Source organism: Rhinichthys klamathensis, unplaced genomic scaffold, assembly GCF_029890125.1.
Source record: "Rhinichthys klamathensis goyatoka isolate OS25496 unplaced genomic scaffold, OSU_Roscu_1.1 h1tg000359l_1, whole genome shotgun sequence".
NCBI lineage: Eukaryota > Metazoa > Chordata > Actinopteri > Cypriniformes > Leuciscidae > Rhinichthys > Rhinichthys klamathensis.
In genome coordinates this window covers 816,030-834,810 of record NW_026606868.1, presented here as the reverse complement: position 1 = coordinate 834,810, position 18,781 = coordinate 816,030, and the positions used below count along the sequence as shown (strand labels likewise).

At 36.4% G+C, this 18,781-nt stretch overlaps 1 protein-coding gene across 3 annotated transcripts; it reads right to left on the bottom strand.

Moving 5' to 3' along the window:
• Positions 1–24: 24 nt before the first annotated feature.
• Positions 25–4,632, bottom strand: vps72b (vacuolar protein sorting 72 homolog b). Of its 3 annotated transcripts, XM_056233049.1 has the most exons (7): positions 3,974–4,632; positions 3,317–3,469; positions 3,011–3,134; positions 2,119–2,295; positions 1,886–2,030; positions 1,034–1,090; positions 659–903 (listed from the first exon to the last, which is right to left on the bottom strand). In XM_056233049.1, exons 1-7 carry the CDS (start codon positions 4,088–4,090, stop codon positions 789–791), a joined length of 888 nt encoding a protein of 295 aa, XP_056089024.1. In that variant the 5' UTR covers positions 4,091–4,632; the 3' UTR covers positions 659–788. The 3 variants fall into 3 exon arrangements, with proteins under 3 accessions (XP_056089023.1, XP_056089024.1, XP_056089025.1); XM_056233048.1 differs by having other exon boundaries at positions 25–1,090; XM_056233050.1 differs by lacking the exon at positions 1,034–1,090.
• Between the last annotated feature and the right edge of the window lie 14,149 nt (positions 4,633–18,781).

The following is an 18,781-nucleotide window of genomic DNA, read 5'->3' as shown; positions in this document are numbered from 1 at the left end:
GAGAGAGAGAGAGAGAGAGAGAGAGAGAGAGAGAGAGAGAGAGAGAGAGAGAGAGAGAGAGAGAGAGAGAGAGAGAGAGAGAGAGAGAGAGAGAGAGAGAGAGAGAGAGAGAGAGAGAGAGAGAGAGAGAGTTCATGTAGTCATCTGTTTCATTAACTCAGGTTTACTCATTAAAAGTGTTACATTTTGGTAGATAGGACTGACCTCTAGGGTATAGACGCGGTATTGCAATTAGGAGAGACCCGAATTTGAAGCTATCTCTGTTGACAATTTTTTCGAATTTTATACATTGGCTGTAATGAGAAGTCGGTTCTCTACAACATAAGCACATTTTATAGATGGACCAATTTTTTTTTATTATAAAAAATAACAAGTGACATTCAATAGGCTACAGGACAGCAATCATTACTGCTGTTTTTACTAATATGAATACATTATAAATACATATCACCACATAATCACATTAAAAAGTGCATTTAAAAAAAAAAAAAAAGCATAAAACCATTATGCAAAGAAAAAAACTACACATTCCATACATCAATGAAGCTTATTCCACTTACAAATACTCTGGCTGTATGTCACCAAAGAACACTGGATGGATGGATGGATGGATGGATGGATGGATGGATGGATAGATGGATAGATGGATTGATATTCTGTATTTTTCTACATCCCTTGTTTAATAATGATCTTCTGCCGCAGATTCTTTGCAGTGGTATCGGCTGGAGTCGCTGTGCCCGTGCAGGGCAGGCCGTGGGCAGTCACATACTTTTTATAGGCCTCCCGGATTATCCTAAAGGCTTGTACATTAGCGTATGGAATGTCCGTGATGGGGTCTCTGTAAAGCGCAGGCTTATGGGTAACAGGGCAGACCTCCTGGACAGGAATTCGAGGAGCTGGGGACTGGGGAAAGAAACGCAGGAAAGATTCATCATCACTGAATGTGATGTAGGTGCGGGAGCATTTGGCAGGGTTTACAGCAGCTGTGTTAGTGGATAGGACACGAGGTGGGGCAGTAAGGGTTGATACTGACTGGGAAAGAGCTTGTGGAAGGTGAGGGCCTGGATTCTGCAGGGCATCTTGGTCCAAACTGTTAATGAGAGGTAACGATAAAAAAAATGTAAAGACATAAGAGATATAAAGATAAAAAGGTGCAGTCATTTTTTTTCTCATAAAACGTTAACATAATTTTAGAATATAGAATGTGTATAGGAAAATGAATTGTAGTGTCTCCCTTGGAAATAAAAAATAAATACATTTTCCATAACCATCACAAAGATGTCTGTATTTATTTTTTTGCCAATATCATAAATAATTACTATAAATTAATTAATTATAATTAAGAGTATAATTTATTTCTGATAGAATGATGTATGATATAGTACATCCCTTTTTAAAAGTTGTTTTTTGATTGTTTATCCTAGAATTTCTATTTATATTATACTTTAAGCATGTTTAACATGTTTGTTTAAATATAAAAAAGATGTACACATGTAGAACTCAACAGTACTTTTGAAAAATGTTTAAAATAATGTATGTACACATTAGATGCAGAAAAAAATAACCTTCACCTCTAAATACACCCCCCCCCCCCCCCCCCCCACCCCCCCACACACACACACACACACCGAAAAAAAAAAAAAAGGAATTTTTAGGTCAAATTAATGAATGAAAGTATTTGTAAACATAAGTGCACTCATGCTTTATCTGCCCAGTTTTAAGTGCCAGGCAATATAAAGATTAGATCGATCTTAGATCAAATATACGCCCCACCTAAGATAATGAAAGTCTAAGTCTAAAAAGCAAGAGAAGTAAAAAAAAAGTCAAAAGCAAAAGAAGTATGCATAAAGACATTCAGAAAGAGATGATGAACCAGTAGAAGTACCCCTCTACATCCACGTTTTCCTCTTTAAGAGTGACGTCCGAAACCAGGGGCATGAGCACCGAGTGATATCGGATAACAGAACCCACACACTGACGCTTCATATGAACCTGTCGTTTCTTGTCTGCCTCCAAACGCTCATAGTTTTCTGCAAAAAAAAAAATCACAAACAGCTATGAGCATTCAAGTTTTACAGATAGAACAATTTGCAAAAGTATCAGTTATCAATTCCTCACCCAGCGATCGAAGGTTAATCTCTGCTGTGACCTTGGCTTCTGCCAAAAGCTCAGCCTGGGTCAAAGGTCGCTCATGTCTAGTACCCTTCCTTCGACGTGGAGCAACCTGCCTCTCCTGCAGCCTCAGGTACGTCAGCCGTGTGTGTTCGGTCGTGGACTGACGAACAGACTTCCTGTCTAAGACAAAAACAATTCATCAGATATTGATTTGGATATGTTTACTAACATTCACTCTGTCTATTATCTCCAACAGTTTATGATGTCGTCGACACGTGAGTAAATTGTTGGCTTTCCTGCAAGGGATGTAAAATAGACTCATTGACAACTTATTGATGGATTGTTTTTATCTTTAGTAGCCAACAAACACATTTTATTGCACTGGAAATAAACTAATGCACATGAAGCAAAACAATGACTACATAGATGCTGTTTTGTTTGTGTTTTATGAGTTTAGATTAAATACGCAATCAGGTTCATAAATGTTTTATTATTTTGAAAAACATCTGTTATCATTAACATCTACTCACTTCCTGTTGAATAATGTTGTTATGATAATGTTTACTTTCTTTGCAGAAACCTATTTTATGGCAGTCACTTCTTAAGAAGGAGTGAGGGTAAATCTGTAAAAGAAAAATACTGTTTGTATATCACTGCATAAAAATAAAAACCACCTTTAACAGTTCGCACAATGTAACAAAATGTATCAATCTGATTAATTGATTTAGTTCCACACATTTTTTGAGCAATGAACTGAAGTGACTTGTTCTTTCTGTTAAAGGGAAGAACAAATGAAAACATTATAGAATATACTTACACTGATCATTAAAAAGGTTGGCTATGTATGTTCGGTTATGTCACTTGTGCATGCGTGAACAAAGTGAAAGACTCTCACTCTTGCTGATGTCCTCCTGTAGTTCAGGGGGGTTGTATTTGTCGATCTTTGTCTTGTCTGTCCTCCTAGGCAGTTCAGCCAGTTTACGTTGTTTTGGTTTCGGCCGCACCACTTTAACGGGCTCCTACACAAACACAAGGATCTGGGATTAAAAGGGGCGTAAAAATGAACATTTTGTCATTATTTACTTTAGGTACAGAATGTACTGGTCTCTCTTTTCCAAAGAAGCATAAAAGAAGCATAAAACTAGTCCATACAACACACACGTGCATTATATTCCCAGTCATCTGAATAACTCTCATATACCTTATAGGCTTTGGTCACCACTCTGCTCTTCCGACGTGGCCCGTCCTCCTCCTGCTCGCTGTCAGGTTCATCCCCTTCATCAATGTCAAAGTCACTGTCCACCTCATCTTCTGTTTCAGACCGGTCACCCTTATACTCTTCATCACCTGATTCCTACACAAATCAAGTTTTGAGGACTCAAAGTCGAAGATGAGACTCTAGACAGGTGCAAATGGCTACATATTACTGCATAGATTACGTTCAATTAGAATAATTTATCCAATACAATATCTAATTTATTATTTCTCTAAAAGCTCTATACAATATATGGGAGAGTATATATGTAAAAATCTCCATACAATACATTGACAAAAAATAACTAAGGTGAAATATTCGAAACGTGCCCAAATTATATGCAAAAATATATAGGCTATAAGTATTATATACTGTATGTTATAAGTTAAACTGTGAAACTAGCATGTAGGCGGAATAAATCAAAGCACAATGACTCCAGAGTCATGGGATAATGATCTCCTGACAGTCTCAAGACAATAAAAATCAGGGTGACAGGGCACATTCTCACAGAAACAAGTCATACAAGTGTAAATGTATTACATTTGCGTAAATATGTCAACACAAGCCCACGACAAGCCGCACAGGTGATGTTTCATCACTCACGTCGTGAAATCCTCCATAGGTGGTCTTGTAGAACTCATCCTCCTCTTCTGCATCCAGAAGTCTGGACATGCGGTTTCCCGCAGTCTTTCGAGGAGCCCTGCTGAAAGCTAAACTCATCCTGACACCTAAATATATTTCACTATCAATCAGATATGTAAAGACAATAAGGTACGTATTTATAATAAAATGAATGACATGACAAGTTCAAATAGAGCAGGGTTAAATTGAGACCAGATTTCAGGATAGGACTCAAATCTGTAGAGCAAAGCAAAATATTACTGTATCATCAGGTTAATACATTGAACGTTTTCAAATTATTATTATCAGCTCATGCCAGCATGACAGAATAAACGTTAGACTCACTAGTCTAATGTGGCATTAAGAGAGTAATCGATGTAGAGATCTATTTCCAGACCAAACTAATAGAACTGATGAGATTCATCCCACGGCCACCAGGTGGAGACAGAGATGGAGTGAGGACGTCTGAACTAAAGTACCCTCGTGTTGGGAAAAGATTATTTAAGTTCATTTTCAGAAACTTTGTGACACCAGATGTCACACAGCTTAGCCAAATGACATCAGGAAAGTATATTCTATGAAATATATAGTTATGTAGTTTTCCCACACATTTTCACCAATGATTTGCCATGATAATTTTCCCATTAGGGCCTACTTATGTTAGCTATTAGCCAACTGGATAAAGAAGAGTATAAAAATAATGTTATATTTTATATCTGCACTCACAAAAAGCAGCATTTACCAAATGATATAATTTAATGTCGGGCATAACCTGAAACATATATTCACTAAAACTGATAAAAATTCATAATTTGTGAAAAGGTGTGATATGGTGGTTGCTGTTCTCCTTGTTATTAAAGTTGTGTTCATGGATCATTGGCATTCAAGGGTCAGCAATATGTTTCTATAAATAGTAAAAAAAAAAAAAAAAAAAATGTGACAAAGTGGATATGTTATGCTTGATGAATGTTGTTGAGCATTGAAAAAACTAATTGTGAATGTTAAATAAGAGAACTTTTGAACTCTGAAAACTGTTTAGTGCACTTTGTCAAATGTTGTGAACTTCATAACCCATATATGTATCAATAATTTGCTAATTTGCAATGTCATTTGCTTACTCATTTGAGCCCTTCAAAAAAAAAAAAAAATCTCAATGAAACCAGATGACAATTCACATATTTCTGCTGTAGGCCTATATATTAAACACAAACGAAAGCAACATTCCAACCTGATCATTTTGCATTTCGACATGTCATGAACCAAAACTCAAGATGTTTCAAAAATGTCTTCAACATAATCTTTTTTTTTTTCACCCATAAGAATAGCAATGCAAGTTACTCTGAAAGAGACTGATTCTATGTTTTGCAGAAATGTGTCACTCACTAATCGATCCTTTAAAAGTCTGTTTGTATACCACTGCAGGATAAATGTGGGACAGATTAGCCAAAAATGCTCTGGTTTTGAATACATGATACGGAATTGCTGCCAAACGATATGCCATAAAAAGGCAAAATATTTTAATCAAATTGAACATCAAAATCATCAATACCATGTCTGGGTACTTTACCTTTGAGGAGTTCAGGGGAAAATACCAAGGCCGAACCAATTTAACCATTTTAAAAAAATTGTAAAAGTCCATGGGGAAAAACAGAGAAAGGAGACTCATTACCATATTACATGGGAAACTCAATTCAGTACAAAACAACAACACTTTGTCAAACTGCCTTCCTTTAAATGAGATAAGAGGTACTCATTACAGGGCTGGAAAGTAAAAATACCTTGATTAATGGTATCTTGGCAATGATTAAAATAAACGAAGAAGAAGCAATGAAGAATTCCCCAAGAGGTCAAGATCATGTAAATGCCATGGTTATCCACTTGTTTTCCCTTTCCTGGTGTGAGAAAGGTTAAAGTACACGTCTATGAAAGGCCACCCATGCAGATCTCTCTCTTTCATCCACCCACACACACACACACACACAACACACACACAACACACACACACACACACACACACACACACACACACGAGAATTCCTATATCCAAATTTCCTTTGATGGCCAATATGCAGGGATTTTAACAGAATAGTCCTATTTAAAGTATGTAACATACCAAAATGGTGCTCGTGGTATTTTTTAATCTCTGAATTTAACATAGACAAAACACTTTTGCTAGTCGTTTCTGGGAACGTAATGAATGCAGCACTGACAGAACACAATTGTCCTTGGAACAAAGCTGCAGTGTGTGAGCAAACATTCAATGTCATTCCTTCTCAACCCATTTACATTCATTTGAAAACCAAAGGTAAGACACATGCACACCCACAAACCTCATCCTAACAACAAAGTTTACGTTCTTTAAACGCTTTGAATTCAAACACTTGGTGTGTTAAACCATAAAGCAAGTAGATTTGTTTTGACGGTGGCATGCATTCAATTCCTCCCACGCTAAAAGTTATTTACATAGAGGTGTGCTAGCATTGTTTCAGCCATAAGGAATAAGGAAGATGGTAATTCCGGGACACTCCTCCGAGATATGGAAATTAAATGCAGATGTAAAGTTTCTCTCTGCCAGATTACAATGATTTTTTGACTCAGAACATGAAGTTGTACAAAAAGTCCTAGAATCATAAAACAGCTGATTCTAGAATTTCTGTGTTGAGAATGAACAGGTTTCGGCTTTTAAGAAAGAATGCTGATGCCGTCAATGAGAGCTTTGTGCTCAGAATGGTGTTTGGTTTCTTTTTTTCTTTGATGTCTGGCTTTAGTGTTCCCTGTTTCTTTCTCCCTCTCTCCCTCCTGCAGTCTCCGTACAAAAACATTTGTGAAACTGAGAAGGGACAAGCTCATTCACAGAAGAAATCAAAGAGCCCCCTGACAATATTGCATTGACATTAGTAGAGTTTACAGACTGGAGTCTGTTTGTTGTTGTTGTTGTTGTTGTGCGGTACAGAGCTCAAAGGCTCTATCTGTGCGATTGGTACCATATGAAGGACGTTGTTGTTAGGGCCACTGAATAGACATTATTCTGAGGGCTTCAGTGGAAAATGATCTCACAGTTTCGGAATGTGAAAACACGCCGCTGCTGGGAAGTGAGGTTTGTGGGGGTGTTACATATCCCATACCCCCCCCTCCCTCCCTCCCCTTACAGGCATCTGGAATGCAGACCACACGCCACTAAAATAAGAGGCAAGATTTGGCCAGAGGAAACGATGAATCATATGAACATCAGATAGGAATAGTGGGTAAAAAACTCTTTCCTTTCAAAGGTTGTGTCCAGCGTTAATCAGTGGGTGTACAGAAACATTATGCAATGAGTACAAAAATTAGTCCAGTTTGACCCAAGTATAGGAACAGTACATCTCAATGGGACACGTATGTTTTGAGGTATTTAGGTTGAGTCTATAAATTAGGTTTAGTCTGCTTTTGTTTGAGCTGTCATTCCCTTCTGCATCAGTGTCCATGTCAAAAGCATTACATCGTGACATTACATAAGGCCAGGGTTCTGTTTGGGCATGTTTGAGGACTGATGTTTTGACCTCAGAACAGAATGTTCTTGTCTGAATCCGTGGTGACGTAACGTCTCAGACGTCCAGCCCACCGCTCACATCATGACCTCTTTTAGCTTGAAACAGAGAGAAGAGTAGGCCTTTTGATAAGGGGATCAAGAAAAAACAACTGTTTGAATATGTTATATAAGTCCCTGTGGAATGTACTGTTTCTACAGAATGTTTAGTGTCTGACAGCAGTCCTCTGGAACATTGTTCCCTACTATTCTCAAAAAAAAAAAAAATCTTTTGAGATTCAGATCAAGACATAAGCATCAGTGTCTTGAAATGACAGGTGAATCATTAGCACATGTATGAAATATTTGGAATTTTTAAAAAATAGATAAACATTTTTGTCTTTTCAACAAATGGTTAAAGGAAGTGCATTTAACCTTCAGAAAATGTTGATTGTCAACCTCAGGTGCTTAAACTAACTAAAATATAATGTGAGGTTTGCCATTTTTTACCAATTTTGGACATAAATACAGTTTAAAACCCAGTATGTATGTTGTGTTTGATAGATATTTTCCAGCAATAAAAACACCAAACTAAAATAGACCACAAAAATTTAGTCTAAAATTAAACTGTCACTCAATAGGAGCTATAGTTGGTTTGTACAGTTATTAATAAACTCACTCTAGCAATCAGGTTTGTGGTCAGCATTTCAAATGTTTTTGAAATAACTCTCTTATGCTCACCAAGGTGGCATTTATTTCCTCAAAAATACAGTAAGAACAGTAATAGGCTATTGTGAAATATTATTACACTTTAAAATAACAGTTTATTTAAATATTTTAAAATGTATAATCTAATGACTCCAGTCTTCAGTGTCACATAATCTTTCAGAAATCTTTCTAATATGCTGATTTGGTGCTCAAGAAACATTTCTAATTTCTGTCAATGTTGAAAATGTTGTGATGTTCAATATTTTTGTGGAAACTGTAATTCATTTTGTGATGATTCTTTGATGAATAGAAAGTTCAAAAGAACAGAAATGATCTGAAATAAGTATTTACTGTCACTTTTGATCAATTTAATGCATTCTGTGGGACACAGTTCATAAATGGCAGTGACACGCTTACTATCATTAAAATGGTTATGTGACCAAAGGGAGACTAGAGGCCAAAAATATTTGCACACTTAATAACATCTCTGAGAAAAAGGGGAAAAAAACACATCACTGCAAATATTTGCACCTGCAAAGCAAACTCATTTACCAACATAGCATCACTTGCATAAATCTTCATTAAATGATACGTCAAAGTGTGAAGCTATATGCCATAAATCAGTTTAAAAGTGTTCAGCGTAAATAAACACCACCACATGTGACTAAAAGGTGCAGTTAAAATGACAAGACATACCTCAAACAAACACACATTGATATACACACACTGACAATACAGCATGTACTAAAGCACTTTATGTTCTTAAAAACACAACCTGCCTTATGTGTTGCAGTTGATTGTGTGAACATAAGTTAAACCAACAGTGCACCATTTCATATGTCTAATAATGCGTTTAATATGCGATTGGTCCTCAAAAAGAAAGAAGCCAAATTGTATTCTCCTTCACAAATCCACATTATTAAAAGGGTGCACCACATGCCAATCATTCTCATGACTTATGAGATTAATGTTTAGAGGCAGGTACCATCATAACAAAACTCAACTCCCACGTATCCTTCATCAGAACGAAACTATGAAAGGCAGTAGAAAGATAATCTTTATGCATGCCTCTGCATGCACTTTTCAATCAGTATGTGTTTATCACATTTTGATATAAACAAATTCTTATAATACTTTAAAACTTTGTGATTGCCATTTGTTCTTTCGACATGAATAGTGTCTAAATGAGTCATTAATTAAAAATAATAAATTTGCATTCTATAAAAAGCTTTACCGAAGAATCTGGCCAGCTATATTTAGCAATGTGTTTGAATGATGATGACGAACAACAAGACAAAATACCGAATGGTGGGAGTCACACAGGAAGTACATCCTATTTCTTTTGATTAAAAAAAAAATCGATACTATAGCAAACTTACGCAATGAAACGAAAACAAAAAGCAAAAGTTTGACTTTTGAGATTTTTTTGTAGTTTTAGCATGTCACTGCCAGTTATTGTTTTGCAAAACCCCCAGTTGAAGCAGCTAGCTTTTATTTCCCAGAAAGGTGTGGGAACAAGATCAATGAATGCCAGAACATGATGACATCAAAACATCAGGCATTGCTGCCAACGGATCGGATTATGCCATATGGTATGTTCAAAAACAAACACGACAAGCTGTGTCATGCTGTAGGTGACATAACAGCCACTAGCAACCGCAGTGTGTCTGCACTGTGTACATTGTACATTTCTGTGGGGTTAAGAGAGAGGGGTGTTTGCAACTTTGAAAGATATTGAGATGTTTAAGGTGAAAATGACAACAAAACTCTGCCTGCTGGAAATGTGTTTCTAAGTAACTGAGCCCTGCATGGGAAAAAGAGTTCAGAGATCAACTGAAATAAGAGTTGGCCGTGGGAACAGAACAGTGACAAGTTCTCACGTGTTTATAGTTACTGTCAAGTTCGCTGTCAAGGTCAAGGTCCTATCAGAGTATAAATAACTTGTACTCAATGTTATTTGGCCATTCTTACTTAGTATTTAAACCATGACTATTTGAGAATCCATCTTTTCTTCTATGCATTTGAGGGCAAGAACTCTGTCAAAGTAATGTCTTAGGAATAAATCATACGTAAACACATAAATTGTTGTCATTTGGATATATATTGATACAAATTAATAAATAGACATTTACTTAGTTGGCACACATTACTAGTCTGTGTCCATCCAGAAAAAACATGTTTAGTCAAAATCTAAAAAATTTGTTTTCTTTCTGAAATGGCATTCCTTGTCTGATGATGTAATTTTGATGGATCGTATAACTACTCCCCTGGTTGACCCTCAGTGAGCTAGAGATGGAAAGGAGGTGTGCTAAAATCAAGCCCCGACCTTTATTCAATATTTTGTTTCACTTTGAAATATGTAAGAATACTGAAGTTGGCTGCAATGTCCAGCATGCCAACTAGTTTCTGCTAAGAAAAAAGTCCAGTACGATGTACAAAATATTCAGTTGTGCAGGATACACACTGCAACAATATTACATAATCCCTCTGAGGTATTTTCATTATACATTTATTATATTTTACTATTACATTCATATGTTTGAGCCCCTAAGCCTAACCCTATCCTAAACATAACCATTCCTCAATGATATAAATCAATGCAACAGGCAGATACATTTACAGCAAATGTATATAATTTTAGTTACAATATACTAAAGATTTTTAACATAAATCATAATGAGATCATATTACAGCATGAACATTTAACCTCTTTAATCTGATTTGCCAACAGTGCATCTGAGTCTCTAATGTTATCTGACACTCCTCCAATCACGTTGATAAGGGGATCAATAAAAAACAAGTGTTTGAATATGTTACATAAGTACTTGTGGATTGCATATTTCTATATGCAGAATATTTAGTATCTGACAACAGTCCTCTGGAACATTGTTGGAATTTGCGTAGGTATCCAAACCTGCAATAGCAAGTTTTTGGAATGTACAAAATTTGATGGCAGTGTTTTTGCAACAGAAATGTTCAATACAATGTTGTATATTGAAATATGGATGAGTAAAAAAATAAAACTAAGACACCTGCAAATTGCACTGAATCTTTGGCCTATTTACAAATACAGCATGCAAAACAGCTGACGGGTGAAAAATGATCCCTTTATACTGTGTTGTGCATGTGTTTACATTTTATTATCTGCAACATAAAACCTCCACCTTCTGAGGAGTTAGTCAAAGTGAAAAGTTTCTTCATTTACATTTCTTCTCAGGGAAAGTTTTCCACACCCAGGAACAAACATGCTGCAGCAAGACACTTTTCATGACACTTTGCGTTTTGGCTGCATTTACAGACATGCGTGGGGATTTTGACATTCACGATGCAAGAAGTATAAATGTATATACACAAAAAAAATAAAAAAATAAAAAAATGATCTCGCCCAACAGAGATGCATCATGCAAAATAATTGCAAATAATTTTCTAATAACTTCCTGGATGTAAATGGGTGTGGTTTTGGCTGTTTCCCATAGTACACATTCCTAAAAGCTACAGATATGTAATAAGCTGCAAAGAGAATCAACAATCTTTCTATTCTGCATACATTAGACATGATTAATTCATTAATAAAGAAACATGATTTTCCATGAAAAATGACAACATCCCAGCTAACAAAATATGTTCTAAGAGCACTTTGCTAATGTTCCCATTAAGTTATAAAAAAATATTATTTCTGAATGTTCCATCTTCCATTTTTTTTTTTTTTTATGTTTTAAAAAAATGTCTTACTTATGCAAACGTTAAGGGAACATTCCATGCTATCATTTGCAAATTTTAATGGAATGCTACTTTTTAAGTACATTTAGGCTAAAAAGAAAAACGTTAAACGGGGATCCAACTACAACGTTTTAGAAAAAAAACGCTCCATGAAGGATGTTGTCACGCTTATGTTCAGTTAGTTTCAGTTTCTTTTAGTTTGTTTTCATTCCTTCCTGTGTTCCTTTGTTTAATTTTCCTGCTTCTCCATTGTTTATATACAGATTATTAGTTCGTTGGGTTCAGCTGTGTTTGATTAATAATCTTGTTTGAATCTGCACTTAAATTTCGTTCTCTCCTCAGTTGGTTATTGTTTGTGTGTCTGTTACACATGCTGTTACATTAAACCATGTTTATATTTTGAATCTGCCTTCATCTATCTTCATCTTGTGCTAATATTCTGCAAACATTATTAAAGACCATATAACTTTGAATGAACATTCTTTTAATGTTTCATAACTTTGAGAGAACCTTGCCAGAACGTTAACTAAAATTCTGAGAATGTTACTGTTGGGATCTGTTCATCTATTTTTATTTGACAGGAGCATGTGACAACTCCAGAAATGTTCAACCTTTAAAACAGTAGAAAGGAGAACTCCACTGATAGAGAAATTCCAAAGGACTGACTCCATTTCCCCTTAAAACAAAAAAATTCCAGTACTTCGTGATTACCAACTGTTTTGATTTGATGACTTGTAATAATTAATTAACCTTTATTTAACCAGGCAAGTCACGTAAGAACAAGTTCTTGTAAACTTCACTTGTAAATAAATCATTAGACAGTTGACTCTTAAACATTTGATTCTGATTGGACAGTTTGGGTAGTAAGATTAAAAAGATCAACCTTACTAGACCATTCTTAAACGTCACCTATATGATGTCTGTTTCTGTTTTAGGGCATTCAATCATCTTTTTTATCGTTTGGTCGATCGTATAGGAGCAATATGCTCTAGGCCTATCTTAATCTGCAATTCATCCTTTTTATCTCTTTGAATATTCTTGTGTAGGTGAACAAAATAAACAAAAATTATACTCTCACAAACAGAAACCTGTTTTAACAACTTAGCTATACTATGCAATCCTATAACATTTTATTGTCCTTTCTTTTGCATTTGCAGGTCTGATCAAAGAGTAATGCAGTTTTGTACAGTGGTAAAAGTACCAAGAAGTTAATCATCCCTTACCAGAATCTTATATAAAGAAAAGTGAAAGTAACGCAGTACATTTCTACTTGGGTGAAGGAATTTACCTACGAGCATTGGTGTAGGAACTGAAATGTAACATGAAAGCTATAAGAAAAGAGGACTGGACACTATACTATTGTTTTAAGAAAAAAACCTGAGAAAACAGGAGCTTATACAGAATATAAAATATGGATAAAAGCAGACACAGACAATGGAATAATGAAGTGCCATATTATAAGGACATTGTGGCATCACACAATACTGTATGCTATGGTGAATTATTATAGAAAAACGGTTAATTAATAAAGACTTCCACAGAAATTACACTTATGGTATAACAACAAAAGTATTTTAACTCCTTTTTTCATAATTGCTATGCTAATATGCTCTATATAGAGTGACTTTTTCTCAAACCTGATGGTATACAAAAAAGTCATACAACTGGACTTGAGTCATACAACTTGAGTCATACAACTGGAGTCATACAGCTGGAGTTGCTATGTTCTAAAAAAAAAATCATACCGATTGCACAACATTTTGGACCACAACCTTTTCACAACACCAGTCAGTGTCATATGTTAGTTGGAACCTAGTTGGAAGTTATTTTGACATTGAATGTGTGGCATAGGTCAATTTCCCTCTGGCCTTGTTCAACTCATACATTTTCGCCGTCTAAACATCAAAACAGACCACATTGCACTTAAAACTAGTCTGGACCTGCTGCCTGTTGACCACACGTCATTGACTAAATCCTCATGACTGTAAACATGGTGATTAGAGTAAAATCTCTACACAAACATACTGGTCTCTAAATCCAAGAAGTGGCCTTCCATGATGGCAATACCTGACACTTACTCAGTATTTCTCAATACTCTATGTAAACAGTTGTTTTAACCACTAGCACTGGAGTTCTCAATACTAACACATGAAGACAACAGATAGCTTATTTAAAAGTTGCATCTGATTTATATTTCAACAACATCAGCATTACCATAAAGTACAAAATTCAACAGTTCCAAACGTTAAAAATCAGTTTCTTCTAAAATAATCACGATATTGTACCATCTTTGGTGTAAAGCTCTCCCAAACAGAGTAACATCTTTTGGATTATGCATTTACATGTGCTTGGAATTAATGATCCAGGACGGAAGCCTCCATAAGAGGAAAAAACGTGAGAGGGCCGGAATAAGATCAGATCAGATAAGGAGATTTTATTTACATGATGAATGCTATAGTCGGCAGCCTTCTACATGTGACTTGTGAATCTTTGCTCCTTTGTTTGTGTATAAAGCAATGAACACTAATTGCAAGATGCAAGTCAGGCGACTCAAAGGCAACAGTGAGTCAGGACAATCTTTTTTCCAGTTACTGACTAATATAGACTACACTGGGAATTGTTTAACCATTTAACCTGAAGATTAATTATTTGAAATATTTATTAAATACATAAATTACGCATTAAAAATAGTCACCTGAGGGGTCAGAGGTTGGCACACACTTTTTGATTTTAGAGCAGTTATCTTTATGACAGAATGTGGAAGTGACGTGTTTTCCCTCATGGAATCATGCTGTAGGGGAAAGGTCAGAGACCAGATGATCCAGCAACAACCTGCCATGACTAGCAGAATTTTTCTTTTACCAAGATTACCATGAAAGCTACAATGGGGGGAAAAAAAAGGAAAACCTTGATAAAGTTAAACAGCAGGGTAAATTATCAAGCAGGGCCACTGCTTCCCTGTAGAACATGTGATGGAATCATTTGGACAACACTTTATGGCCAAAGTTTTGAAGATGCATGATATTTAATGACTGAAATAACTGTTCTTGAGGAAACACTATATGCTTCACACAATAAACAAAAGAAATCATTTACAGTAATTAGATCTCAAACTAGAATACGAATCAAAGATGACCATAAAGATTATAAAATAATTGCTTAAGATAAAACAACTTTTATTTATTCACCAAATGTTTTCTATTGAAGGCTACTATACTTTCTGCCTGCTTAATTTAGACCAGGGCTTTTCCAGTTTTTCAATGCCACGAACCAGCATATATGATCATCCTCATGCGAGGGATCCCATCTTGAAATTTAAAAGGCAATTATATGCCTAGTTAGTTAACTCTAGATGGTGCAGGTTGATGGGTCACCATATGGGTAATATGGGTAACCATATTAGCCCGGTTCTGTCAACACTGCATTGGCTCCCTATTAAACATCGTATACATTTTTAAATATTGCTGATTACTTACAAAGCACTAAATGGTTTAGCTCCCCAGTACTTGAGTGAGCTCTTAACGCATTATAGTCCTTCACGTCTATTGCGATCTCAAAATTCCGGCCAGTTGATAATACCTAGAATATCAAAATCGACTGCTGGCGGTAGATCATTTTCCTATTTAGCACCAAAACTTTGGAACAATCTTCCTAACATTGTCCGGGAAGCAGACACAGTCTGTCAGTTCAAATCTAGACTAAAAACACATCTCTTTGGCCTAGCATAACACATTATAGACTTCTATAATTCAATGTAAGGCTGCATAGTTTAGATCAGCCGGAACAGGGAACACTTCCCATAAATCCTGATGTACTTGGTACATCATAAGAAGGATGGTGTCTACGCTAATATTAGTCTCTCAGTTTATCCCGAGGTTTACCGCAGTCCGGCTGATCCAGGCCGTATCCAGATCTGATAAAGGACCAAGGACACGACAACAACGACGTGCTGAAGTGTCAACTAGTCTCTCCCCTGTGAAGGCCTCTCTCCCTTTACCTCTGTACAGATAAAACATTGTTGGGATAATTCCGGTTCGCGGGGCTACACAGACGCGACAAAAATTTCTGTATTATAAATTTTTAAGACCAGACAAGTAGTTTGTTGAGAGTTGATTTGTGAAGAAGGACTACACGCCTGCGCACATATACACTCACCTAAAGGATTATTAGGAACACCTGTTCAATTTCTCATTAATGCAATTATCTAATCAACCAATCACATGGCAGTTGCTTCAATGCATTTAGGGGTGTGGTCCTGGTCAAGACAATCTCCTGAACTCCAAACTGAATGTCAGAATGGGAAAGAAAGGTGATTTAAGCAATTTTGAGCGTGGCATGGTTGTTGGTGTCAGACGGGCCGGTCTGAGTATTTCACAATCTGCTCAGTTACTGGGATTTTCATGCACAACCATTTCTAGGGTTTACAAAGAATGGTGTGAAAAGGGTAAAACATCCAGTATGCGGCAGTCCTGTGGGCGAAAATGCCTTGTTGATGCTAGAGGTCAGAGGAGAATGGGCTGACTGATTCAAGCTGATAGAAGAGCAACTTTGACTGAAATAACCACTCGTTACAACCGAGGTATGCAGCAAAGCATAAAGATGGGCTACAACAGCAGAATACCCCACCGGGTACCACTCATCTCCACTACAAATAGGAAAAAGAGGCTACAATTTGCAAGAGCTCACCAAAATTGGACAGTTGAAGACTGGAAAAATGTTGCCTGGTCTGATGAGTCTCGATTTCTGTTGAGACATTCAGATGGTAGAGTCAGAATTTGGTGTAAACAGAATGAGAACATGGATCCATCATGCCTTGTTACCACTGTGCAGGCTGGTGGTGGTGGTGTAATGGTGTGGGGGATGTTTTCTTGGCACACTTTAGGCCCCTTAGTGCCAATTGGGCATCGTTTAAATGCCACGGCCTACCTGAGCATTGTTTCTGACCATGTCCATCCCTTTATGGCCACCATGTACCCATCCTCTGATGGCTACTTCCAGCAGGATAATGCACCATGTCACAAAGCTCGAATCATTTCAAATTGGTTTCTTGAACATGACAATGAGTTCACTGTACTAAAATGGCCCCCACAGTCACCAGATCTCAACCCAATAGAGCATCTTTGGGATGTGGTGGAACGGGAGCTTCGTGACCTGGATGTCCATCCCACAAATCTCCATCAACTGCAAGATGCTATCCTATCAATATGGGCCAACATTTCTAAAGAATGCTTTCAGCACCTTGTTGAATCAATGCCACGTAGAATTAAGGCAGTTCTGAAGGCGAAAGGGGGTCAAACACAGTATTAGTAGGGTGTTCCTAATAATCCTTTAGGTGAGTGTATATTCAAACACGCATACCTATGGACTGAACACGTGATGCACATGTGCACGCCGTCTGCATTTTCGCGGGTTTGCGGTTTTGAGGTTTGTGCAGAGATAACGGATAATCGTTTGCACCTTCAAACCTATTTCAGGCAGTGCGTTCTCGAGACACCAGGCACTGTTTTGTGAGGATGGCAGCCGGAGCGCGAGTTTTTCTGTTACAACGGTGTCGTGTTAGCGGCCCCTATGTTAATATTAACTAATGATCTTGGTAACGGATGTGAATCAATCAAAACTAACTTTAGCTGGACAATAACTTTATCCTAATGCTGTTGTAAAGCCTAAACAATCTGTTACTGAAATATATTATAACTGTAAAGCTGCTTTGAAACAATCCATACTGTTAAAGGCGCTTTATAAATGAAGGTGACATGGGTCCTTAAAGGAGTAGTTCACTTTAAAATGAAAATTACCCCATGATTTACTCACCCTCAAGCCATCCTAGGTGTATATGACTTTCTGTTTTCAGACGAATACAATCGAAGTTATATTAACAAACACTATGACGGTTCTGAGCTTTATAATTGCAGTGGTTTTCAAGCAACCGTCGCAACCATCAGATTGAAGCTCAAAAAAGAGCATCCATATCCATCCATTATAAACAAACTCCACCTGGCTCCAGGGGGTTAATAAAGGCCTTCTGAAGCAAAGCGTAAAAAAAAAAAAGAAAAATATTCATATTTAAAACGCTACAAAGTAAAATTCTTCCGGTCAAACGGCCATAAGCAGTCTACTTGCGTATAAAGCGCAACTTACGATAACTTATGACGTCGGAAGTAGTATAGTGCGTCATGCTGTAGCGTAAATATCAGCAGCACATCGCATTTACTCGCATAGGTTGCGCTTCTTAAGTCGAATCCGTATGTTCGTTTGACTGCAATGCTAAGAGGTCCGTGGAAAAGTTTAGAGAAAAGCAGTGTAAAAAAAATATTTAAATAAATAAAAAATAAAAAAGATTAAACTAATTAACTAGATAAACAAATAAAATTTATTAAAATTAAAAGAATATAGATAAATAAATGAATAAATAAAAACATTTGATTCAAGTAAATAACATTTGTAAAATATATACAATAAAATGTATTTAAATAATATAAATATTAGAGTACAATAAAAAAACGCAATGTAATCAACACATTTATATACATTTTTCCACAGTATTAATTGGGTCTTTATACTTATAAATATTTCAATCATGACAACTCTCTGAAGATTTTAGCATGGTAATGGTTATGACAATGTTAATGTATTTGACATCTGGTGGAATAGATCTGCTATACGCTGCTGCTGAATTGCTGCTGCTGTTGATTATTGCTGTTGTTGTTGTTGTTATTGCTGCTGCTGTTGATTATTGCTGTTGTTGTTGTTATTGCTGCTGCTGTTGATTATTGCTGTTGTTGTAGATTATTGCTGCTGCTGTTGATTATTGCTGTTGTTGTAGATTATTGCTGCTGCTGTTGATTATTGCTGCTGCT

Bases quoted from the DNA above. Each gene is read 5' to 3' on its own strand.
- vps72b (XM_056233048.1), bottom strand. From the start codon at position 4,090: ATGAGTTTAGCTTTCAGCAGGGCTCCTCGAAAGACTGCGGGAAACCGC. The intron at 3,135-3,316 runs GTATATGAGAGT...GTGTTTGTGTAG, and splicing joins TGGTGACCAAAGCCTATAAG to GAGCCCGTTAAAGTGGTGCG. The intron at 1,091-1,885 runs GTACTTCTACTG...TCTCATTAACAG, and splicing joins GAAAACGTGGATGTAGAGGG to TTTGGACCAAGATGCCCTGC.